Here is a 26,555-nt window from a genome sequence, read left to right on the forward strand (position 1 = left end):
TTTTACCCATTGTACTGTCTGCGAAGAAAGCAACATTCCACAAAGAGTTCCATGGAGAATAATGGAAATGGCCTACAATCCCCAGTGACAATGACTATAGAAAAGAAATCATTTGTCCTTCCCGCAGAAGAGTCTCCCACAGACGGAATCTTTGTTGCGCTCAGCTGCTGTGTCGGGAATTTATGCAAAATAATTCTGAAATTCTCGTTAAGTTATGTACAAGCTTCATATCTATTCTGCAGCTAAACTTACGTAATAAATTATTTTAGTCATTGGCACCGTAAGTTTTATTACAAGCAATACAAAATGCGAACACAAAGGCTTAATCCCATCACACAGCCATCGTCATCATCACATAGCAATCACTACAATCACCCGGCTCCAAGTCATGATTATACCATATGCAACCTACAGGATGAAAAGCTTCACAAGCCATTCGAATACATTGAAAAAAAGCGAGATTATAGACATTAACATAAACTGTGGTCAATTAAGAAAGCAATAAAGGATTCAATAAAAATCAGTGATTAGAACGAAATATGTAAAATGTCAAATTTCACTCAAATGCAATCAGGATAAATTTTTAATAAAAACTATTTTCTAAAAGGCATGATTTTATGCTTGTGGGTGCCGTAGTTTTCCCATTAAAGGGGCTATGATAGCTGTGATATGTGTAATACAATTACCATTTGTACGCATGGATAAAACAACTCTTATGATAGCTGTAATCTGACTCTTTAAATCTAACTTTTTTTTAAAAAAATCACACCTTAAATGAGATGCTATTTTGCTAGGATTTTTTTAAATTATATATTTACAGGTATGAAAGTGGAATGAGTTTTGATAATGACTCATATGCTGTTGTGAAACATTAAGAGTAGGTTAGGTCAAGATTTTTAAATAGAGGGGTGGGATTTTTCAAAAGTGCCTAAGTGACTTAAGACCACAAATCCTATGGAATGTCTAATGGGACTTGTCCTAAGTTACTTAGGTGGTTTTGCACATACCACTTAGGAGTCTGAAGTTAGACTCCTAAATCTGTATTCATTTTCAAGAGTGCTGAGCACACAGCTACCTTAGATCTCAGTGAAATTAGGCAGATGCTGGAGTATGGTTTTAGGCATTTAACTTAAGGTTTCTATTTTTTAATTCTTGGTTTTAAAGGGAAATCTGACTATGTGATACTTACGGTAGAACGCTGTTAATTTATACATCACACATAAGAAATGGTGATTTCATCCACTTTGAAGGGAAGGTTTGAACAACAAAGGGTGTTATAAAGGTTTCATGTTACAAAGACTTCATTATAAATTACAAAATACTATATGGAACATATATTAGTATGCTGAAATATAACAACTGAAAATTAGCTGTGTCAAATTAACTTAAAGTACATTTTTGATGCATTATCCTTATTTTTCATTGCTTGCTCATTTATTCACAAAATTCAGCAATTCACAGTGAGTCTCCCAGTCATTAATGGGTTCTACTGTGGTTTTAAGTGTGAATAATGAAGAGCGGTTTTAGCTTTTGATTCTAGACTGCCTAGCAGTGTGTTCCAACTGCTCAAGAGGCTCGGAGGTCATTTGTGAAACTTGTTCATGCTGCCGGGATATTCACTTTGTAACAGGTAACAGCTGAAATGACATCACACAATCTATAAGCCAGCTGGAAGGGGCCATCCAGACTTTGCCTTGGCGAATTTTATCTGGGTTGTATTTAGAAGACACATCATAGATAACGTATTGTGTGCAGAAACTCTGGTCAGAACCAGGTTCGGCATGGTATGCCACTGTGTTGATGGTCTGTGTCACGTCGCTATCTGGCTTTGGCTGCCTAATGAGGATTTGTCCTCCTGCTGCTTTAACCAGCTCTATGAGATCATTCTTCTGGTGGTGGTTGAAAGTTCCCCAAAAATAGAAGTAGCAACCATCAAACAACTTAGGCAGCTAAGAAAAAAGAAAACAAGAAATAGAATAAGTACAGGGTTCCACAGCTCCGCATATGATGGGGAAGTCAAAGGAACAAGCATTAGCTCAATAGGAGCATCAGAAAATATAGGCTAAGTTGTGCAACAAGTTACCATTCCAGTTTCTAGAAACCTCAGTATACGTTTCCAACCAATTAAAGCTAGTCTCTGAAAGGCATTTACTTAGACTGTAAGCTCCCTGGGGCAAGGAACACCTTTGTCCTCTGATAGTACAGTGCCTATCACGATAGGGCCCTGGTCTTGGTTAGGGCTGCTAGGTGCTACAACAATACAAGTGATAAAATTACATCACACCACCGGTCCATTTAAATCAGTAGATGTTAGTTAAAAAGATAGGATGGACCTAGACTGAATGAAAAATAATTACAATATTTTTCCTTCCTTTTAGATGGGAGTGATTCCAAGTAGCAACTGAAACTGGACTGGAGAATCCTAGAGGAAACTTCAGCCTTTATGTTTCATGCAACTTCTTGCATAATGACACGGAGACTTCCCTCTGAAGCTTTGGCAAGGTTCATGGGAATATAAGTCAGATATCCATTAACAGCTTGTGACAATCATTAACAATAAATTCAATCACCACTCACAAAAACACCTGAATAAGTGCACACTGAAGTATTAAATCTCTTATCCACGCATGTGGCAGTGGTATAAAAGATCACTTAAAAAAAAAATAGCTACCAGCTGGTCTTGGTTGAGTCTGCCTCTTCGTGGGCCACCACAGATTTCATACTTCTCCTCTCGTTCACGAATTCTGCTTTGCAAACATGCCTTCACCCCTGCAATTAGGCCACATGTCAAGGCAACAGAGCAAAACATTGTTATTGCCAACTCACAGGAGTACTTCATATATTCAGGTCGCATTTCAACAAAGAATTACACGTGTGCTTAATTTTACATACTGTGAATAGTTACATTGAAGTCAAAGGGATTATTCCTACCAGATCAAGTTAAACATATGTGGAAATCCTTGTAACATCAAAGACTAAGAGATTCCACTTTAGCCAATTTCTAAGAATTTCTTTAAAGTGAATTTATAGAAGTGCTTCTGAAAGATGATAGCTTGATGCCCCTGGAAAATGAAATCCTACTCCTAGATGGAATAGGTACTGCAGTAGAGCACTGTAGCTGAGTGGCGTCAAACGTTCCATCCACAGCATACACTGGGCCTGCCTGATATATTTAAGTGACTCTGCTGGACATTCATGCTGCAGAATCTAAGCTTTCATTTCAATTAGGGGGAAAAAACCCAACCACCATGCATAGTTCTCACGATTGCACAAATAACCTTCCGAATACAAATCAGACGGACAAAATTGCATCAGGTCTTCAAGCTGCCTGAAACAATGACAGACAAGTATGAACTCCATCTCCCATTGGGCATGAACTCTGAAGTGTCATTAACAGACATTTTAAAATGTCACAATTAACTACTGCTTTGCTGATCATTTGGCCCCTTAAATAACCTTATTTTGGAGGCCAACCAACAGCCATCAGATGATAGCAAGTGCCTGACCTGGGCTGGTTATAAGCTAATAAAAAGCTGACTCTGTATTGCATTACTAATATAAGGAATCACATTTCATTCCTGTTTTAATGAAAATGATCAGGAACAGGTCATTTGTAGTTGATGTTTGAAATCAGAACAGAAACATCCGAATACCTTAACTTTGGCTTTTCCCTTTCAGATTCACCAATTTATTTGCATTTGAGTAGAGTTTTAGAGGTGCACAAGTGTGAATGCTACATGAATACACATTTGTGAAGCTGCTTTTGAAAGAAGATCAATAAAACCTGTTAACAGCCATCAAAAGGTGCACTGGCTCAGTAGTACTCACAATATTGACACTCCATTATACACAGGCCCCCCACCCATCCTAAAATCTGAAACCAACAAAACCAATACTCAACCAGGACAAAAAAAAAACCAACCCTACTTACAGTTTTCCTTCTTCCAAAGGAAGAAGAGCCCGAGATTCCATGAAGTCTATGAAGGACATTGCTATGGTGATGGGTGGCACTACTGAACCTTAAGAGAGATCTTCCAGCTTGTGCCAACCCCAAGGAGCCTGAAAGCCCAACTGTGCTCCAACAAGCCACTGATCAGTTTGATTTTAATTTTCATTCTGATTTTTGAATTTTAAGACAAGTTATAAATAAAAAACTCACCAAGCTATTTGTTTACATGAAAGCAAATGATAATTTGATGAGGCAAGTTGTGCTTATATATTTGATTGCAAACAGGGCCTCCCGTATATGGGGAGGTCAAAAATTCTACAGGCCTAGTCTAGATGCCACAACACTATGTTTTCCACATTTTTTCCTCTCATCTATGCATGCCAGCCTGAATCTGTGCGTGTTCTGCTCAATTCCTTTGTGGGAAATTAACATGAACTTGCACAAAATTTAAAAAGGGTTCCAAAAAGATACTTATTTTCTGAAAAAGGAAGAAATCACGTATTTACTGGAGACCCAGAGCAGCAAATACTGACAAAATATTTCAAAGGTTTTCATAACTCAAGCACTAACCATAGTTTTAAAACGACTCCCACAACCCTTACGTTGATACCACTGCACATGGACAGAAGGAAATCCCAATAGGACTTCACCTTAAGGTTGGGTTTTTTCCCCTCCTCTCAAGAATGCACGGATGTTAATGAGTATTACTTATAATTAAAAGGAGAAATGTACTACCTGATCTAGCTTTGAAAACAGGACTGGTCCTTGCATTATCTACAGATCACCACAAATAAACTTTTTACTTTTATAGAAAAGTACATTAAAAGTTCCCATATTTAAAATGCATATTAAAATATATGCCTCAATTTTCAGAAATACTCCACACCCACAACTCCAATAAAGTAAATGAAAGTTTATGTGCACAGCACCTCTGAAAAAGTATTAGACTATTAACATTGAAGTATCAGTTTATATTTTTCAAAGAGCGGCTTTGGTCAGGAAAACAGAATGACAACTGCACATTTTCTGTTTGGGTTACCAACAAATCTGGGTTATTTGCTAGCAGTGCAGAGCCAGTATACCTGTTGGAGAACAGGCTTTATGCTATTCTGCTTCATGCATCAGTCAATCTGCCAGCAAAGTTCAAATTCCAGGATCCTTGCTAAGGAAGGTGAGGCTTTACAAGGCTAGATTAATCACAACTTGATTTTCAAATGACAACTTGAGCTTGTAGTGCTGGCAGTGGTAAACAAAGCAAATTTGATAAGAGCAAAAGAGGAAGCAGAATGAACATGGAACACTACGTTATCTTTTTACAGAGTTACTTCCCTGAGGATAACTGAACTTTAAATCGTGAAAGTGACTAACTGGTAAAAGGCATCTTATTTTAGCAGAAAATGCAAAGTACATTAAATCTTCTCTGCATACATATGTCTCCCCATTTCATGCAGGCAACTCCACTGATAAATCCTTTCAGTAAAATTTAATTGCAGTCATTGTAATGGTTTAATTTTTTAACTGCCATGAGAACATTTAACCAAGATAGTGACGATGATACTGATGTTACCCATCTCATTTTCACTAAGCTTCAACACCGAGAGTTAGAAATGTTACAGGAATTAGTGCTAAGTATTTTTTTAAAACGTATACACATGCACACACCCTACTAATAAAGGTTTGTCTGAAGACTTTTCATCTCATTCATTTTAACCTCCACTTTATCAGAATCACACAATGTACACGGTACACTTACAGTTACGGAAAGAAGTCTTGGGCATAAGTTATTGGTGCACAGATGAAAATCTTTCAAATGCAGACATTTTAAGTGAGTTGACTTCACTAAGGTTATATACCACTCCTTGGAGTGATCTTTGTAATAATATGACTGTAGGCTTCCACCACTTGAGAAAGTCTATCCTATAACGATGCTGAAGCAGAACTTGTTTTAAGTCATCGCTCTTGTAATATTCGACAACTCATGGCTAGACGGTTTTACAGAACCACGTGTGCTGAGATGCTTTTTGAACAGCTGTCATTAAGTCTCTTCTCTAATCTCCCGTACCTTGTTCCTGTCTGTGTATGGGAAGCAATGTGAAAATTACTAGAATCCTCAGCAATACGGGAATGTCAGTTGCTGCTTCAAACTTCTAAATCCTAGATGTCATTTTACTGTCAAATAGCATGACTAATAGGTGGTCAGGAAACAGCACCACTTGGAAGAGAACAGACAATACACACAGGATAACAGCAGAGAGACAAGAATGCATAAGGAAGTGAAGGAAATATTAAAATTGCCATACTAGATCAGAGAAGTGGTTTATTTGTTTTAGTATCCTGTCTGGAAGTTGTAAGGACCAGATGCTTCAGAGGAAGGTGCAAGAAATCCTAATACAAATAATTATGGAATAATTTTCCCATAGGGGAAGTTTCTTCCAAACCCTGTGAGAATAAAAAAAATTGTAATCTCTTTTGCTTTAGCATATAAGCCAAACACTAACTGTGGACATTCTCCTCCGTTAAGTATTTCTAAAGCTACTTACTTGTTGGCCTTACTGATATACTGTGACCATGAGTTCCACAGGTTAGTCATATACTTTGTATTCTTTTCTGTTCTGAGTGAATTAGTTCAATTGAATATCCTCAGATTCTAATATGAGAAAAGTTAACAGAAAGGCCCAAAATACTTTTCCATAGTGTTAATTATGTTTTCTTGTATCAGAGCTCCTCTTATTGGAGTAGTCTGTAAGTCTCAATCTTTTTCTTCTCAGACAGAAGTCTTCCCATGTCTCTAGACCACTGTTTCGGCTATATCCTTTTTTAACTAGGATGATTAGAACCGAACACATTACTCTAGGGAAGGCTGCACCTCTGAGAACATTAGAACAACTGTTTTGTGATAGCACCTAGAAGCACCAATTATAGAACAGAGCCCCACTGAGGTAGACACAGTTCAAATTACACAGAAAGCTGATTCCTACTCTTAAAGGAGCTACCATTTCAGTACAGGAGACAGGGTACTTGGATTCTACACTCTTTAGGGCAGGACTGTCTGTTTTATGTACGGTGCCTAGCATAGTGGCATCCTATATACCAGTAAAAAGAACAGGAGTACTTGTGGCACCTTAGAGACTAACACATTTATTTGAGCATAAGCTTGAAGTGGGCTGTAGCCCATGAAAGCTTATGCTCAAATAAATGTGTTAGTCTCTAAAGGTGCCACAAGTGCTCCTGTTCTTTTTGCGGATACAGACTAACACGGCTGCTACTCTGAAACCTATATACCAGTGGTTCTCAACCCGGGTACACGTATCCCCGGGGGTATGCAGAGGTCTTCCAAGGGGTACGTCAACTCATCTAGGTATTTGCCTAGTTCTACACCAGGCTACATAAAAAGCATTAGCGAAGTCAGTACAAACTAAAATTTCATATGATTTGTTTATATTGCTCTATATACTAAATTATATGGTAACGTAACATGCGTATATACACTGTATTAGACAGGCATTTTATGTCTTTACTGAGGTGTGCAAGCACGTTAATGAGGTTGAAGTTGTCATGGGGTGTATGTGGTTGCGAAGTCAAAATGGACAGAGTTTTAAAAAGAGGAGCTGAAAGCGGCGACCGTGAAAATTGTAATTCACTGCCTCCCAGCATGACAAAGCACACAAGTGAAACAGGCTCAAATATCACACTGAAATGTAAGTGCAATATTTATAGTCCAATTAATTTATTTTATAATTATATGGCAAAAATGAGAAAGTCAGCAATCTTTTCGTAACAGTGTGTTGTGACACTTATATTTGTGTGTCTGATTTTTGTAAACAAGTAGTTTAAGCAAAGTGATACTTGGGGTATGCAAGATACATCAGACCCCTGAAAGGGGTACAGTAGTCTGGAAAGGTTGATAACCACTGCTATATACTACAGTAATACAAATAGACTGGAAAGCCAGGACAACGAAACAATACCATTATACAGCTGAACTTGCAGTCTGCTGTATGATAACCACTTTATTCAGCAATATGCATGAGTGCCTGAATAACATGGTAGTTTCCTTTTTAACAACCCCTCTACCAGATTCAGCCAGTCATCCTGATTAAGAGGAGACCAAATTAAATAAAATACTATACGGAATGAATAAATAATTGAGTTATATTTATATACTTAGAGAAGGATTTTCAAAAGTTCTCAGCGGTGGCCCAACTCTGCTCCTACTGAAGTCGCATGTAAAACTCCCTTTGACTCCAGTGGGAGCTAAGTTGGGCCAGTGCAGAGTGCTTTTGAAAATGCCACAAGATCTGTGATTTCACAATTTCCGTACTGAAAGACCAGAGCTGAGAATTTGATCCTGAGACACTGGCTGAATGAGCCATCACGAAGCAGAATTAAGCTATAGTCCCAATTAAAAAGCAATTATCATCACACTCTATCATTAACATGCTACTTCACTTCCCTAGAACAGATCCTAATAAGATGGCCATCCCTGAATTGATAAGCCTGGGAAAACAAAGACAAATCCATAACGGATGTCTGAATTTTAAAAGATGATCTATCTTTTAAACTTTCATAAGGTGGTGGTGGTAGGCAAGCATTAGGGAGGATAGACTAAGTTCCCCCCTTGTGAAAACTATAGATTCTGCATGAGGCACACAACAGTGCCCTCTTTCGTTTTGTTTTTTCCTCCCCAAACTGGCTCTACTATATATAGGTTTGTAAATAAACCGTTTTCATAATGTTTACATACCTCCTATTAACTTCTAATATATACCCTCTGAACAGATTTAAAATAAGGCAATGCTTACAATGGACTGACCTGCTAGAGAGTAGAATTTGTTCACTCAAACATCGGCAATCAGGATTCCTTTATAAAAAATCTTGATCCATTCTTCATTTCTACCACCAATGAAAGTTATAGACTTGCCAATTCTGGGGTGGGCATGTATATTCATTTAACAGGTTCTTTTCAATCTGTGCTGGGGAACATCCTTGTCATTAAACTGATGACTGTAACTGCTGTGGCTGAAGTTTGTTGGATCAGCTACCCAAAAGAGTAAGAATACCTCCCACTTCAAAGGGATTGGAATCATACTCTAGGGGTACAGTAACCTACACCAGGGTGTCCATTTCTTAGTAAACCATGTTGAGAATCTGTCTGATGAAGGATCGAGGTGAAGAGCAATTGCTCTTATAAAAAAAAGTTAATTGTTCATCTTGGAGATAACCAGTGTTTAAAGATATAAATCCATACCATTCAAAAAGTAGTCCTTTTAAACCCCCCTTATTTCAACTTTAAGCTCTCTGTGGCACAGACTCGTTTGTCTGTGTGCACACAGCATCTACCAAATGGGGCCCTGAGCAGGTGTCCAGGCATTAGTGCATTATAAACATTAAATATTAGAAGTTGTAAGTTTGTGTGTTAATGTCCCCACATTTGGGAAAGGGGAGACTGACTTCTTTCATACAGGTGCTGCTGCTCACACTGTTCCTCTTGTTTACCCTGAATCATTTCTGTCTCTAGTCTTCCCACAACCCATCACAACACATTTGGGGCAAACACCACAAATTCCCAATGCACCATCTGCCTGAATGCTCACACTAATTTACCTTTATTACTACCCTTTCATGTTCATGTAGCTCCCAGGCCATGGAAATTAAGAAACTGCAATTTGTAAATTTTACAAGGTGAGGACACAATCCTCCAACCCTTACTCACATGAACAATGCTACTGATTTTAGTGAAGCTATTTGCATTAGCCAGGGCTATTCACATGAGTATGGTTTTATTCACCCACTGTTACAGTGGCATAAGCCCTAACTTACTGCACTGACCTTAATGGTGTTATGCAGGATTTACACTAGGTACAACTAAGCACAGATTTTGTTTCTAAATCTTTTAGAATACTACCATCCTAAAAAACTTTCTAAAAGGTTAAGTGACGTTTTATCTTTACTGCTGCTATTGCACAGCCAAATTAGTATCAAAGGGCCCAGGGTCTAGTTGTGGCAGCAACAGCAAATGTTCACTTACCTGTAGATTGGGACCCTGGAAATGGAAATATAGGGGTCTCTATGCAGATAGAGCAGAAACTGATGAGGTGAATTGACTGGGAAAAGAAAGTAGGAATTCTGGACCAAAAGCAGCCTTTGCAGTTAACAGAATCTGACAAAGCGGTTGGCCTACGCCTTAAGCATAGTAGTCTTACTAGTATCCAGAGTATCTTGGAAGAAACACATGAGATCAGATTTCAAACTGAAAAACATAAAAAGGTTTCTGAAACCATTTTTCATAATTAGTTTTACAAACTCCTTAAAATTACATATTTTTGTGAAGCAAGGTAGAGATTGGAGTGGTGTAGTTAAAGCTACATATTCCTGATGTGTGCATTGACATGAAAATGTTTCTTGAATGCATTTATTCTGACATTCATAGTAGCTATTATAACAAGAACATGCATCAGGATTGTCATCTATTTAAATGGGGAATGAAAAATAGTCAAGCTTTTTTTTTTTTTTTTTTTTTTTTTTAGGAAAAAGGGAGAAAAGAGTGAATCCAGAGATATTAAAGAATTCTGCTGTTTTTAATCAAATTATATTCTGATTTAAGAAAAAAAACAGATGAAATTCAGTAATACTTGAAACTTAATCTCAACATACTTACTGGAGGATGAGGATATGCTACCTTCTGTCTCTATTAAGGTCCCAGAAATAATGAAGGCAATAAAATAACAGCAATGAAAGATATGGCCAACGGCAAGAAGCAGGGTGACAATGGTGTCTCAATTGATTTTTATGCTGCTCTGAAAATGGAGATATTGCCAATAGTGTGTCAAGTACATATAAAATGTATAGACAATAAGCAACTGGCAATAGGTACTATGAAATCTTTCCTCTCTGAAGATACTTCTTGCACAGTATTACCCCTCTTACATCATCCGCCTCCAGTGAGAGCCAAAAGGGAATTCAAATAGTTGAGGGTTCTGGGCCATCTCTAGTAGTAGCAGGCCTTGTCCCTAGGTCGAGTAAGAGTCGTGCACTTCACTAGAATGTTCCAAATTCAGCTGGTTAGTGAGCAAGTATATAGGGAGATCACACATAATTCTAAAATAAATATACAATCTCCAATACTGCATGGTGCTATAGAATGATTCAGGCAGCTGAGAAAGGAGATTGCTTTTATTACACCAAGGTATGAAAAGCTGCTGTAAGGGAGGTGTTCATACAGAAAAATACATATTTTTATTAAAATATTTTTTGCAAAGTACAAAGCAAGTATCTTTTTTGTGACATGAACAAACTCTTCAGGCCATAATGTAAATTTCCTTTAAAGAACATACTTGGAAAACAATTTGAACATGTGCCGCAATGGGAATATTTTCACAAGTGAAATACTGGATCTTTCTATTAACTCAGTGAGTTTTGAAGTGGACCCCAAGTTTGAATTCCTGGCTTAAAAATTTAAGCAAAACAAACATCTCTTATGTCTAATTTATTTGTAATGGCTTTGATATAGATTCAAGAGAAATACACCAGAGTAAGGGCACACTTTTAAAAGTTTATTTTTGTGTCTCATCTAAATGGATGTAACCAATTACTAAACAGAAGCCATGAAAGCAATGATAAATAAGGAGAGAGTATGAAAAGCAGAGCAAAGTAAAACCCTTTTTCCTAACAAATGTTTCATCAGCAGGCATCCAATTATTTGTTATAACAATCTTTAACTTGTAAATGACTCTGAAGAAGACCAACAACAAACTGGTGGGAGCAGATGGAATGGTGTTGTTAATTATAGGCACTTAACTGCATCAGACCCCGTGAGTTATTACTAACATTTCCCGGTAGGGAGGAGAAGCACTTGCTTTTAAAAAGTATGTTGCTTACTAAGCTATAAGCATTAGCACCCAGGAGTATAATCATCAGTACTTTACCACCACATTAAATAAAACTCAACAGAAAACAAAGAAGTGTATTAAAATGTCATGGAAAAAAGATTTCTGTACAGACTGCGTTTACTTTTTTCGGTTACGTTTCTAAAGTTAAAAAACAACCAAGTTCTCTCACAAATGTTCAATCTCACCTCTGCAAGAAAAATCCATCTTCTCCCTAGTGCTTAATTGAAGGAAGAGATAATCCTGTACTGGTGACATCATTATGTATTAGTTTCTATATTGTTTGACCAGTAAAATGCTGAGATGGAGAAGAAGAGGATACCTGACCTGGAAAATTAACAAACCTCCTGAACAGCCTGTATGTAGCTTTGATAAAGTCAAGATCTGCCACAGAAACGTTAGATTTAAATATTCTCAGTGAAACAGAATTCTAATTACTGAAGAAACTCCATATGCACTCTGTGCAAACCCAGGTCTGGCTCCTAACCCCTCAGAAATTTGTTACCCCCAGCCACATAGAGGTTTTATCTTCCTGCCCACATGTAACCTCTAAGCAGCCAGACATCTACAATACCATAATTGTCCCACAATTCCCCACTACTTTTCAGCAGCCAAACTATCTGAAGCTAGTCCTCGATACCCAAATCAACCTGTTGGTTTGGGCATACCAACATTTATCACATGTCAGAGGGAGTCAATGAGAAACTATTCATACTTGTAACAGATTGCAGTACCAAGACTCCTTGAAGATTTTTCTTTTTGAATTACCTATAGATAAATGGGATGAATATAATCTGTTTTAAATAAGTGATATCCAAAGTATCCAAGGGAACATTTAACCAATGTGCCATTTGAAAAGAACAGAGAAGAAATCAAGTGGATGTTAGGAAGTTACATGGACATTAGAAGCAGATGGCCAAAGTTTTCCAGAGTGACTAGTGATTTTGGCTGCCCAACTTGGAACACCTTAAAGGGGCCTCATGCTCAGCATTTTAGAAAAAAATCAGCCCCCTTTAAGCTGGGCACCCAAACTCAGTAGTCCATTTGAAAAATTTAGGCTAAGTTATTTGAAGAGTCCCTATTGAGTAAAGATGAGTTTTCATATCCAGTGTTTAATCATCCAAGACACTCCTGAAACCACTTGAAGAAAGCTCTCTATGAATTCTCCATTGATAGACAAACTGCACACAAATTAATTATAAAGGTTGGGGGGGAAGGGGGGGGAAGAGGGGTTCCGTCCCCAGAGAAGTCAAGGGAAACAAGAAGGGTTTTCACAATGTAAATTAGAAGGGGAATTAATAAAGTCAGATGTATACTATATAGATATTTGTTCATCTGCCCTTTCATTTAAGTTACTATTTTGTTAGATGGCATATATAAGTCCTTGAATGCAGAGGTGTTTTGGATAGTGTAACTACTGCTTTATATATTGCTTACAAGCACTGATCCCATACCCCTAAAGCACCAAAATTTTCCATTGACTTCCGTGGGAGCTATGCAAAGCATAAGGAACACAAGGATGGGGCCATAAGCTTGACTGGTTTTTGCTGGTAACTAGTCATCCTGTCATTTCTCCTGATCAGGAAGTCTTATACTACTATAGCAAATCAGCCCTTCGACAGCCATTTAAAATGCTTAAACACATACATCGGAACATTTACCATGAGCATTCCAGCACTACTGCTAATACGCTGAGCGGTAAACAAATTCATCCCCTCCTTACATTTGGGGGATGACTATTTCACTGGTATCTGATTAACAATGATGCATTACACATTTTCCACAGATGGAGTAATTACATGTAATCACAATTAATTACATTAATTCTTGTCACTCAAAATTTAAAAAGCCCCATAGTTTAGGTTAAGCCAATATCCATATTTGAAACAAGTTTCTGAAACAGGAATGGAAAGTTCTCAGACAATATTAATCCTCAGGTCAAACTATACATTTGTTTGAAAAATAAACGTTCCACCTATTCAAATACTTACACTCAAATTTCAGGACCCAACATCCAGCCAGAATGGCCAGCATACCTTTGATAGTACTTCGCATTGGATCATCAGCGATAATGACGTGAGTCACTAGAACAAAAAGTTACACATGTAAGAAAGCCTACAAACCTAAAATAACCAGATCTATAAGACTTGTTGCAAATCCAGTCACCCCCAATTTACGAACTCTTTCCTCCCCATTTATGAGCAGCCATTCTTCCCCAAACTCAAAATCTGTTTTCATTCACTGCAATTAAACTCTTCTCTTTATAAACTTGTGCAAGTGGGTGTTATAACTGAAAACCCACAATATTTCTGTCTGCTTTTAGTTGTTGTAAGTGTAGCCTTGTAGTTTATAAGAGAAGGAAGCATTACTGATCTATTAACCTACTTCTCCTCCAAAGGTATAATTGCAATAGGATTCTCACTACTGGATGTTAGTACCTTAATGCAAGACTGGTGGAATTGTCTCAGCTCGAGATTTTCAGGTTCAACATGCAACAGTAGTTAGGTGGAGCATGAGCCTGGCCCCTTCTAAGCATTTCCATTACACATGATCAGCTTAACCACAGCCTGAGAATCTTTCAGTCAGTTCTACACTGCATGGGTAGTAAATCTCTCAAGAGGAATAAGAATCGATAAAAGGGATTAAGAGAATGCTTAAAAAAAAATATCCAACAAATGTAACTATTCATCATCAACTTAGTAAAGATGAACTTGAAACTCTGAGGACAGATGGCAGGTAAAAGAACTCGTCACAATACTATCTTCAGAGAAGAGTTACAGATCAGTAAGTTGCTTTTCCTCTAAAGATACTACCTGTGTAGGATTCTCACTCCAAAAGTGTAATAAAGCTCAAGAGACATCTCAAGTAATGAAGTAAAAGTGCAACAGATAGCAACTCTAGGGCCAGAACCAAAACTGTTATGAATTTTTTCTGTCCTTTTAAATGAGGAAGGAGAGTAACATCAGCTGCCTGGAGTTAGAGACTTTAACAACAGCATGCTGAAATGCTGCTGGCTTCTTCTTTAGCTCTTCTCACCTTCTGGAGAGGCCCTGCCTAAGATGAGCTAAAGCACTGCACCAGTGGCTCCAAGCAGAGGAGCCCCAACTGTGGCCTCAGCTTTGAAGGCAGTGGTTTCAAGCACTTTGACGAGGCCATCCCACTAATGATGGGCTTCGGAGAGGGGAGCTGGGTTTGCACCAATGCAGGTAGCACCAATGCAAACAAGACAAAAACAGAGTCCTAAGTCAGCAGGTTTACCAGGCTGGCTTCATGCAGATTGACAGGAGTTTCCGGGGTGTTGAGGCAGACCTGAAGTATTTTCCCATGTTTTCTTAGTACTCAGGGTGACATCTGGCAAAATGTGACATTGTGGTAAAGTCCAAGGAAGATAACCATATTTTCTACCTTATGTACTATAGACATGGCCCTGCAGTACTAACAAGCGTGAAGCAGCTTTGCTGTCTCCCTTCCTTCCTCCATGTCAGAGGTCATGTAACAGAAATGACGCAAAAACAAAACAGAAAAAAACAGAAGATGAAAAGATGCAGCGAGGTGCCAGAAATGCAAGGAGCTGAGGAATCAGAGCAAGAGCAAAGATCCCCAGCGTCCAGCATGGGAGCACCAAGACAGGTGCTGAAGCATGGCAAGCGTTAGAGCTGTAGTGTTCAGGCATCAGAACTAGAGGAGCAATAACAGGGCGCTAAGCATCCATAACACCAGCACAAACGCAGAGGCCGGCACCGATACGTTACCCAAAAATTGCTGCCAAAGTGCAAAGTAAGCAGCAAAACACCAGCCACACTGGTGCTGAAATGCAACAGAAAAACAAAAAACCCAAAGACAAAAAACTAGGCAACAAGCACCCAAGGCAAACAGCTTCACAAACAGAAATGCTGCTCCTGGTTCTACCTAGAAGGGAAGGACTGTTATGGGAGAAGGATCTCAGATGTATGAAGATATGGATGAAAACAGCCAAACTGGTGACTGGCAGACACACACAGCTCCTGCAGGCAGTACCTTCACCACCTGTGGTCCAGAAGAACTGAGTGGAAGGTTCCAAGAGCAGTAGGTAAGCTAAGGAGGGCTAAACGACCACCTCAATGGCACGGTACCCTGCTAGCAATGTAATTGGGGCATAATATAAGCGTTTAGTGAATTCTGCCTGTCTTGCACTAGGAAGCTGGGAACTCAGAGTTAGTATCCTGGTGGTTGGTTCCTTTTAAAGGATAAGTTTCTAGTCAACTCATTTTTGTTGCCAGCAAGCTCACATCTTCTCTTGTGCCAGAGGCTTCTCTCTCTTCAGAAAGAGCACCCATAGGCTGTGGGCTAACAGATGTGAAACTTTATATTGCTTCAGTCTTATGAGCGGCATAAATACTATATCATTCTTGGAACCTGAAGTTTTATTTCAATCTACAAAACATTATGCAGTTAACATCTTGATAGCTAAAATGTATAACCCTGGTACAAAGTGAGCATTAAAACATACATACCTAAGAGACATTCCAACGTGGGCTTACTTACCTGTGCTGTTAAACTCCACACATTTTCTAGCCTTCAGCACTGCTGCAAGTTTGCTCAGTGATTTTTGTTGCTCTGAATTGAGGCTGCTTCCCAGTAAAACAACAGGCCCTTCTCTAGGGTGGCCTGGGCTTGCTTGCTGTGTGACAACAAGAGGAAAAAATGCTGAAGTCCTTCCTAAACTGAACTTAAAGAAAACAACTAATCTATTTGACAGTCTATTAAATAAAGAATAAGACTTTGAAATGAATAATTCATGGCATCTTACAGGACACATACATAAATCTATCTAGAGGGAATGCTATGGCATTGTAGATACTTTCTTTAATTTATGTAACATACCAAAGCAATTTTCAATTAACTAAAAGTTCGGTCTTGGGGACCTTTTGAACCAGTAGCAGCTTTCAGCAAACGGGCTGATGAAGATGCAGCGTGTTCTGTTTGGGAACTGTAGTACATGCCTAACTTCCATAGGTCACAGTAATGTGACAAGAAACTCACCACACAGTCCCGACTAATAGCAATTACTGAGTATTAAGCAACTGGAGAACATAACGTACTCAGGAACATTTTAAATCAACGTGTTCTGAACGGTTTAAACTGGGGCATGAAAGGGTAAAGATTTTAAAATCACCCTTAATGTATAGTGCCTAGTACAACATAGCTTTTTATTTCCCCCCCCATTGGGTCCTCTGGGTGCTACCATAATATTTTTGTTTATATACACACACAAGACATACAAACACAGACACATAAAACACATGAATAAATGTTTGTACATTAGTTTACAAATGGTATACAAATTTTACTGTAATGAGGCACTAAGAGTTGAAACCATTCTACAAAGACACAATATTAAAGACAGCCACAAAGTCAGTTTGTCCAAAGAGGCACCACCCTTCCCCCCAGCCCCAAAGGTCTTGCAGGGCATTCTAAACAATGAAGAGTAAATATTTTTATTACATTTTATGGGTACATAGAGAAATACGTATGTAAGGTCTAATTTTCATTTACACTAAAGCCTCTATACATTCCTCTAGCAGGGAAAAAGGGCGTGTGTGTAAATAAGACCACCACCCACACACAGTCCTACAATTGTGACTGTTAAGGCACACAGTGAGGCCAATTTGTTATCTCCAGCTGCGAGAAACTGAGAGGCCTCTGGCAGAAGACTGTAAAGACGTGTAATAACCCAGCAGTGGAAAACATCTTAATTATTGGGTGACGGGAGATACTGGAATAGCCTATTATACTTTTAAAGTGTGTAAAAGCATTTAGAGCAAAGAACAGGTGTGTCTTTTTACTGGATGCGTGTATACAACAACAAACAACAGAGGAAGACAACACACAATGTGGAATAAAGTTTGTCAGTATTTGGGAACCATTCCGAGTTATGGAGATGACCCCACAGTCTTGCATATAAAATCTTCTATATATCATTTTTGTTACAGAAATCTTCTTGGGAATGTTGGAGAGTTTTACAAGTTTGACTGGGACTATTTTTCCCAGCCCATTTCTAACCTGTCTGTAAAGCCAGATGCCCTAGTTACCCTAGGTCCAAAGTGTTCAGGGCTCACAAGATGAATTTGATTTTTAGAAACACTTACTTCCCCGCATTGACTAAATGAATATGATTCATTCTTCATTGGTAGCATTAGCACAGACTTCATCTTTTCAGTTTCTGCGTAGTCCACAGGGCGCAGACCGAATATATTACTGGTAAAACAAGCACAGATGGTTTAAGTAAATAAAATGTGTGACGTGATTCTTAACTAACTGGATGCATTATCTGGATAGTTTTTCCACCTTCTTACTAATATGCAATTTCTGCTAAAACACACAGAAAAGATTCAAGAATTGCATCAAAGGCAGATGGATTCAGAATCACAAGCTGCTACATTCAACATGAAAAGTAAGAGAGTTTACAACCAAATGATAGGTTAAATAAACCACAGCCCTTGTTAAATGTTTTGCTGCTCACCCATTGATATCTATCACAACAGCCAGCATTTGGCTTTGTAACGCTTAATTGCAATCACGCCACCAGGGAAGAAAAAGCATGTTGATTCCAAATGGAAAGTTCCAACAGATTATTACAAGTTAAATACAAACAAATATACAGGTAAAACAGGCATACAAGGTCTTCACCTGAATCCACCAACATTGTGTCACACTGCTGATATAGAAAAAAAAATATGCTAGCAAGTATAAAAATACACAGTTTAGGTACAAAAATCCATATTAGCTACTACAGACTATAAAAGACATACTGAAAGTCTCTATATAGTAGGTTAGAGATACTAATCAAGCCAAGACCAAGGGTTTATTGTAAATGTTATTTTCTCCTCATTCAATATTCCATTAGCAAATAATCCAGCTACCAGAATTCAAACACAATTCAAACAGAACAGTGTCATATTTTGATCTATATGATGTACTACAAGATGCCTGTTAACGAGACCACAACTGTGACAGAAAACACCCATGCGCATAAGGCTCCCACAGCTAGCCAAGATTGCTTTCTATTATAGGCATCAACTCAAATTTTGGTCTCTCTCTTATTCAGTTTGCTATTGTATGTCACAGGTGACAAATCTGTCAACAGAGAGAAATCAGGGTGATTACTCATGTTACGGGGCATGCAGGAAACCTCCTACTCCCCACATAATTCACCAGCTATAATTTGGATAGTTGTACCTGTAGTGAACCATGGGCATATCTGAGTGTGGCCGTGACATCTGTCTCCACCCCACACCACCTTATAGCTGCAGGACAGTAGTTAGAGGGGAAAAAGCCTGCAGCTACAAAACAGGTACAATAACTGGTGTTGGTAAGCCTGGTCTCACTAGCACTCCCCTGGGGCATTGTACCTGCCTTGTCCTTTGTAGGAATAATGTCTACTACAGCTGTTCCTCTTCCTTCCACCTTACATGGCCCTAGAGCTTAAAAGGAAATGTAAGAGCTCACGATGGGAATGAAGTGACTCGGTTATGCCATGTTACAGAGTAAAGAGTAATAGAAAAAACAGAACTAAAGAGGTCCAAAAACTGCTGTGCCACTATAGCACTATCTTTTCAGGATAGCCATATGCTGCCATATAAAGCCTGTATCTAGAGGAAATCTGATTTTAGTCCATATGTGGAAGTACCTCAGCATAGTTACATGATTTGGCATAAAGATCCTTGTATTAATCTTAACCAAGAAAAAACAATGAAATCAAAGCTGTATGATCATTCTAAGCTAAATGCACCACTACTTTTTTCATTGCTCTTTAGCACACGCAACTTGTTAACAGAGAGAATCTCTGGTCAAAGATTCTGGACGGGTTTTTGCTAAAACACCCTAATTTCACAATAGTGCCAGCCCCTAAGCTCTCCTGTATTTCTGAATGCTGGGAGTTGGCATATTACAAATGCTGCAGATTAAAAGATAACTGGTCACACCTCAGTCCAGCCCTGGGAATTGCAGCCCATTAAATACTACCATGCTGTTCCTGCTTTGTCATGCATCATCAGGGTAGGCTTTGGCTTCTCTTTAAATTAGGGCAATATTTAAATCAAGCTGCTGTAAGATGGTTCCTTCAAACAGGTCCAAAAGAGAAATAAATATTAGCATATACATTAAAATCATCATCTTTACACCAGATGGCTGAACCTAGCTTTTAAAAATGTTAAATTTCATATTACTTTGTATGCTTTTTTTATTTCATAGAGTGATAGTGATGTCATTTATTATTGCAAAAGAATCCCGAGGGCTTCAACTCTTGACAATTAAGTGAAAGAACAACTATATGCCTTATTACACAGTTTGTTCATTTGCACTGTTTCAGTCTTCATATTGTATTTAATTGGGGTTTTATGACAATTAGGAATTTTTTGTCTCAAAGAGCATTTTAAGTTTGCCTTTTACCAGTGCATACACTGCCTAAGCTTGATATTGCAAAGTGACAAAAAATAAGGGATGTTCACATAATGTTAGAGTCAAACAATTAAAGTACAATAATGTTAGAAAATGCAAGACCTCAGGTTTTCACAAGTGGGCCATGTTAACACATGCTGAATATTTTGAGATATATATTTTTATTTTAGTTGTGCAACTGTAACACTGAACAAACATAGGCTGTAGATTTTGCTAAGTGGGCCAAAGCCTGTGGCCCCTGTCATGGCAGTAAATAATTAGGTGAGATACGCCCAGATGATCCGAGCAGGCAAACCACATCTTATCTACAGAAGGTGGTATGCCCCACCCCAGCAAGGTCCCTGCCAATCATGTGAGCAAGACATACCGGCTGGGCACCTAGAAAGGATTCTCTGTATTACCTCAGAGGTGGTCCACCCCGCCCGGTGTCCCATCTCTAGTTTAGATCAATGTGATGCTTCAGAGGCAAGTATTGTGGGTTTTCTTTCCATAAGATCTTTATGCCCCAGCATTGCAATGAGAGAGCACATTAAGTTGATTATCTATGATGAGCCCTAACTCCCCCTAAGTCACTGCTTTCCAAGACAATCTCTCATCCTGTAGATCAGTGGTTCTCAACCTTTCCACACTACTGTACCCCTTTCAGGAGTCTGATTTGTCTTGTGTACACCCAAGTTTCACCTCGCTTAAAAACTACTTGCTTACAATATTAGACATAAAAATACAAAACTGTCACAGAACACTATTACTGAAAAACTGCTTACGTTTTCACTTTTAACATGTAATTATAAAATAAATCAACTGAAATATAAATATTCTACTTACATGTCAGTGTATAGTATATAAAGTAGTATAAACAAGTCATTGTATGAAATTTGACTTTGTACTGACTGCTAGTGCTTTCTGTGTAGCTTGTTGTAAAACTAGGCAAATATCTAGATGAGTTGATGTATACTCTGGAACAACCACTGCTGTAGATAACCTGTGTTCTTAATTCCCAGATCTATTACCTTGATTAGACTGATTAGAACACATTGTTGGGATTGTGATTATTTAGCCAAGTGATTCAGATTGCTCTACAACAGTAACCTGTCCCACCAATCTGTACCTCATCTACAAACTTCACCAGCAAATATTTTATATCATTGTCTAGATCACTAATAAAAATATTTAACAGACTTGGACCAAGGACTGGTTCGGAACAAGAGCCGATTCTTGGGGGACCCTGCTGGAAACAGCCCTGCTCAGTGGCATCTCTCTAACTACATTTTGAGATCTGTCTGTGATCCAGATTTTAATCCACCTGATGTGTGTTCTGTTAATTCTATATAATACACATTAAAAAAAATCAAATGTCATGTGGTCGTAAGTCAAAGCCCAGTAGAAATCCAAGTATACTATATCACAGTTGCCTTTATCAACCCGTTGTAATCCTGTTTAAAAAAAAAAAAAAAAGACAAGAGCTACCTTCCATGAAACCATTAATTTTATTCATTGACAAAAAACAATTAATTAATAGAGTTAATGTTACCCAATGGCATCTTGTGCCAGTCCACTTTTCTCTCCGCTAGGCCCAACATGGTTGTGTGAAATCATAAATACCCACCTCTATACACTTTGCTATAATAGAGTAGGGATAATGGTCATGCTTTGAAAAGTTTTGCATGTATAGTTGCTAACAGGGAGAGCCAGAGAAATCAAGAACTTGACAGTTTCATTACATGGCAGATACAGTAACTAAGCACATAAGCAAAGACTCATGTCTCTCTCTCCTTTTCCACTCCCTCTCTCCCACAACATACAGGCTCCCCTACCACCATTCCCAGCTCACCCTTCCAGTCCTGACCCATTAATCCGTAGCACTTTAGAAGCTGTTAGAACATAACAAGTCTGGCACACCCTGCTGCTGCATACACATCAGGCAGATTAATGGAGGCTCGCCTGCCTCCTTGATTTTTGTAGCCCGAGTTGTACATGGAGTCCTGCACACCTCTTACTCTTCTCCCACCCAATAGACTCCCTATGCTCCTGCTTTGGCCGAGGCTCCTCTGCCACACTCAGTCTACCTTCCCTCCAGGCCACTCCCATCCCCCCACTCCACACAGGGATGGTGTGTACCTTAACTTTGTATTTCCTGGTACTCTCAGGTTTAAATCTGTGTTACCTTAGGGCCTCCCAAGATCTTGGCCCACACATATGGGGAGCAAGAAGAGGATCTCAAATTGACCGCGCAGGGGCAGAGCCCCCAGATCCTAGCACAGACACAGGAAGGAATGGGAGCCTGACAGGGCCCCACACCCCTAATACCGTCTACTCAACCTGCCACCAACTCCCAGTGTCCCATCCCTTGACCTGTGCCCCACAACCCCTCTCCTATGCACTCCACTCTTCTCTCCTTCCCCGAGCAAGTATTTGCATGTGTAATTTATTTTCTTTTTGAATATACTTTGAGCAATTTCTGAATTTTCTGCTGTATTCAGATTACATTTCCCTGCCCACTTCCCCCCAAAACAAAAACCAACCCTTTGACAAAGGCAGATTGGAGCAACATACATACATACATTTCATTTTCAGATTTCTGCCAAGGGTGGGTTCTGAACACGTAATACCCAGGTGTTGCTATGGTTTAATGGCCACAGCACAGCCCCTTGAGCCACCCAGGTCATGAAAATGGGCTGGGTAGCAACCTTTTGCATACTTTGCCTACACGTGTGCAGTGTAATCCATTTGGTGCGTAAACCTTAGGCTCAAACCTAACACTTTGTTGAACAACATCTTCAGTGTTGCCTTCCCAAGAGGGCAGTGGTTGTCACTAACTGGGGCAAGTGTTGAGTGATTGAGACACCTTAGGCAAAATCAGAGCCATGGTTTGACCTCCAGGTATGCACAGAAAAAAGTAAAAAGAAAAGGAGGACTTGTGGCACCTTAGAGACTAACAAATTTCTCTAAGGTGCCACAAGTCCTCCTTTTCTTTTTGTGGATACAGACTAACACGGCTGCTACTCTGAAACAGAAAAAACTAAGTAAAATCAACCCTGAGAAAAGCTTTTTTTTTTCCCCCCCAGGGGAGGGGCAGGAAGAGACTTTATCTTGGGGACCTTTTGCTCAAATAACTCCAAATTTAGATCACCCTCACTAAGGCACACCACATTTCGAGGTGATCCATGTAAGCATGCCAAGTTTAGAGTACATAGAAGAGTCTCCTTTTAAACAAAGGGCTCCTCAACCTTAACTTTAGCCTCTTATTCTTTGTTGATAGAATCCTGAAGTTAGAGGCTCCATCTTTTTTAGGTAAGATAGATGTACTACTCTTGCTAATCCAGAGTCCAGAAGTGCTCCAATAAATACCTCTTCTTGAATGAGGGTGAAATTAGACTTTTCAAGGTTAATTTAGGTCTACAAGAGCCAGATGTATCCTTTGAGGCAAAAAGCCTATCAGCTACTTATCTAAGTACTGACTGATGGTGAAAACACTCCAGGCTAAAGAGAGCCTAAATCTAATATTGGAAAGATCACTGTGCTGGAGAACAAAGACCTTCGAAGGCACCTCAAGCCTGATGCTTAAATGAATACGGAGAGTGATGCTGCATATGATACTGCAGCTGACCCCTCAGGACCTTCCATGCTGGATTTTGCAGGACCACAAAGTCAAAGACCTCCTCAACAGCAGCTGATGACCGTTAGCACTGGAGTTTGTTTGATGGGGCGACACTACTGAACTCCAGGGCGTTGGGAGTCCATTGGCTACTGCCAGTCTAATGGGATCTTAATGTAAAATTCCAAGGATGTTGGTTACTGAGGGATGAGGGTGACATGGCTGACCACAACAGGTGGAGCTTGACATTGGCCTCAAGCTAAACAAGTGCACTTGGTGCAGGGAGCAGCGTTCAGCCTCAGGGTAGGGCACAACGGGGATTGAGAATATTCCTCCGTCATGGAGTTAGAGGCTTTAGAAGGATTCAAATTTTTTTTAAAAAAAAAATCAGTACATGTTGATTTCACTGTACACAACAAACCAACCAAAACAATTTCCATTGATAATAACTGAAATTTACAGACAGGCAAATGAAGAAAAATGCTGCTTGAGAACTCCTTTGAGTTTGATTTAAGCATATTTATTTCATATACTCTGACATGTGGTGCTGACAATGTGTGTTTTAAGAGTAATAAAGCTTTAACTTTCTGAATCTCAACATCTATTGTCATTAAATAATTATTTTTTCTGATCCCTATCATTTCCCACAACTGTGAAAACTTTAAACCAATAAAATCAGAAAAAAAGTGCTTTAAAACAAACATTGATAATATCCACTGAAATTAAAAAAAAAAATCCAAAACACATTTTACCAAGCCTACAGATACAGTTCCAGCATATGGGGTAACAGTAACAATACAGCAAAGTGTAGTGAGGGGAAAGGACAACCTGCTAGTCAGGAAATAAGGAATCAGAGAAAAGGAAAGAATGTATGATAAGGCAGATATGTATGCAGAATTAAGGAGTGCTTCAAAAGCATTGAGAAGGCTGATTTTTTGTTTGTCATCTCCAATTTAGGCAGTCAAATGCTAAATTTTTGTATCCACATGTATATCCAACATAAATAATACTTGTTCTAAATGCCTCATTTTAACACCTCTAGCCATTGTATTTTTATTCAGCAGGCCAATGTAAATAATTTTTTCCCCTGGTTTCCAGACCTTCTTGGAAAAAGAAAGATCAGCTCCCAGTGCTATATTTTTACCATTTACCCCTATGTGGAAAATTCCTAATCATAGAATATCAGGGTTGGAAGGGACTTCAGGAGGTCAGCTAGTCCAACCCCTGCTCAGAGCAGGACCAATCCCCAACTAAATCATCGGAACCAGGCCTTTGTCAAGCCTGACCTTAAAAACCTCTAAGGAAGGAGATCCACCACCTCCCTAGGTAACACATTCCAGTGCTTCACCACCCTCCTAGTGAAAAGGTTTTTCCTAATATCCAACCTAAACCTCCCCCACTGCAACTTGAGACCATTACTCCTCGTTCTGTCATCTGCTACCACTGAGAACAGTCTAGATTCATCCTCTTTGGAACCCTCTTTCACGTAGTTGAAAGCCGCTATCAAATCCCCCCTCATTCTTCCCTTCCGCAGACTAAACAATCCCAGTTCCCTCAGCCTCTCCTCATAAGTCATGTGGTCCCCAAACCATTTTTGTTGCCCTCCGCTAGACGTTTTCCAATTTTTCCACATCCTTCTTGTAGTGTGGGGCCCAAACTGGACACAGTACTCCAGATGAGGCCTCACCAAGGTCGAATAGAGGAGAACAATCACGTCCCTCAATCTGCTGGCAATGCCCCTACTTATACAGCCCAAAATGCCATTGTCCTTCTTGGCAACAACGGCACACCGTTGACTCATATCCAGCTTCTCGTCCAATGTAACCCCTAGGTCCTTTTCTGCAGAACTGCTACTGAGCCATTCGGTCCCTAATCTGTAGCAGTGCATGGGATTCTTCCGTCCTAAGTGCAGGACTCTGCACTTGTCCTTGTTGAACCTCATCAGATTTCTTTTGGCCCAATCCTCCAATTTGTCTAGGGCCCTCTGTATCCTATCCCTGCCCTCCAGCGTATCTACCACTCCTCCCAGTTTAGTGTCATCTGCAAACTTGCTGAGGGTGCAATCCACACCATCCTCCAGATCATTTATGAAGATATTGAACAAAACCGGCCCCAGGACCGACGCTTGGGGCACTCCACTTGATACCGGCTGCCAACTAAACATGGAGCCATTGATCACTACATGTTGAGCCCGACAATCTAGCCAGCTTTCTATCCACCTTATCGTCCATTCATCCAGCCCATACTACTTTAACTTGCTGGCAAGAATACTGTGGGACTGTGTCAAAAGCTTTGCTAAAGTCAAGGAACAACACGTTCACTGCTTTCCCCTCATCCACAGAGCCAGTTATCTCATCATAGAAGGCAGTTAGATTAGTCAGGCATGACCTTCCCTTGGTGAATCCATGCTGACTGTTCCTGATCACTTTCCTCTCCTTTAAGTGCTTCAGAATTGATTCCTTGAGGACCTGCTCCATGATCTTTCCAGGGACTGAGGTGAGACTGACTGGCCTGTAGTTCCCAGGATCCTCCTTCTTCCCTTTTTTAAAGATGGGCACCACATTAGCCTTTTTCCAGTCGCCCAGGACTTCCCCTGATCGCCATGAGTTTTCAAAGATAATGGCCAACGGCTCTGCAATCACAGCTGCCAACTCCTTTAGCACTCTCAGATGCAGCGCATCCGGCC

The 26,555-nt window shown here is 39.4% G+C and overlaps 1 protein-coding gene across 1 annotated transcript in view; it reads right to left on the reverse strand.

Moving 5' to 3' along the window:
• Nucleotides 1–281: 281 nt before the first annotated feature.
• Nucleotides 282–26,555, reverse strand: part of BARD1 (BRCA1 associated RING domain 1) — a 61,374-nt gene continuing 35,100 nt past the window's right edge. The window contains exons 7-11 of the mRNA XM_077830404.1: nt 17,964–18,072; nt 16,360–16,495; nt 13,827–13,919; nt 2,672–2,769; nt 282–1,949 (exon numbers count right to left, since the gene is read on the reverse strand). Of these exons, the coding sequence (XP_077686530.1) occupies nt 1,617–1,949; nt 2,672–2,769; nt 13,827–13,919; nt 16,360–16,495; nt 17,964–18,072 (769 nt within the window). The 3' untranslated portion in view covers nt 282–1,616. The remainder of the gene's footprint in view (nt 1,950–2,671; nt 2,770–13,826; nt 13,920–16,359; nt 16,496–17,963; nt 18,073–26,555) is intronic.

The sequence above is a fragment of the Eretmochelys imbricata genome, chromosome 11, assembly GCF_965152235.1.
Source record: "Eretmochelys imbricata isolate rEreImb1 chromosome 11, rEreImb1.hap1, whole genome shotgun sequence".
Classification (NCBI taxonomy): Eukaryota; Metazoa; Chordata; order Testudines; family Cheloniidae; genus Eretmochelys; species Eretmochelys imbricata.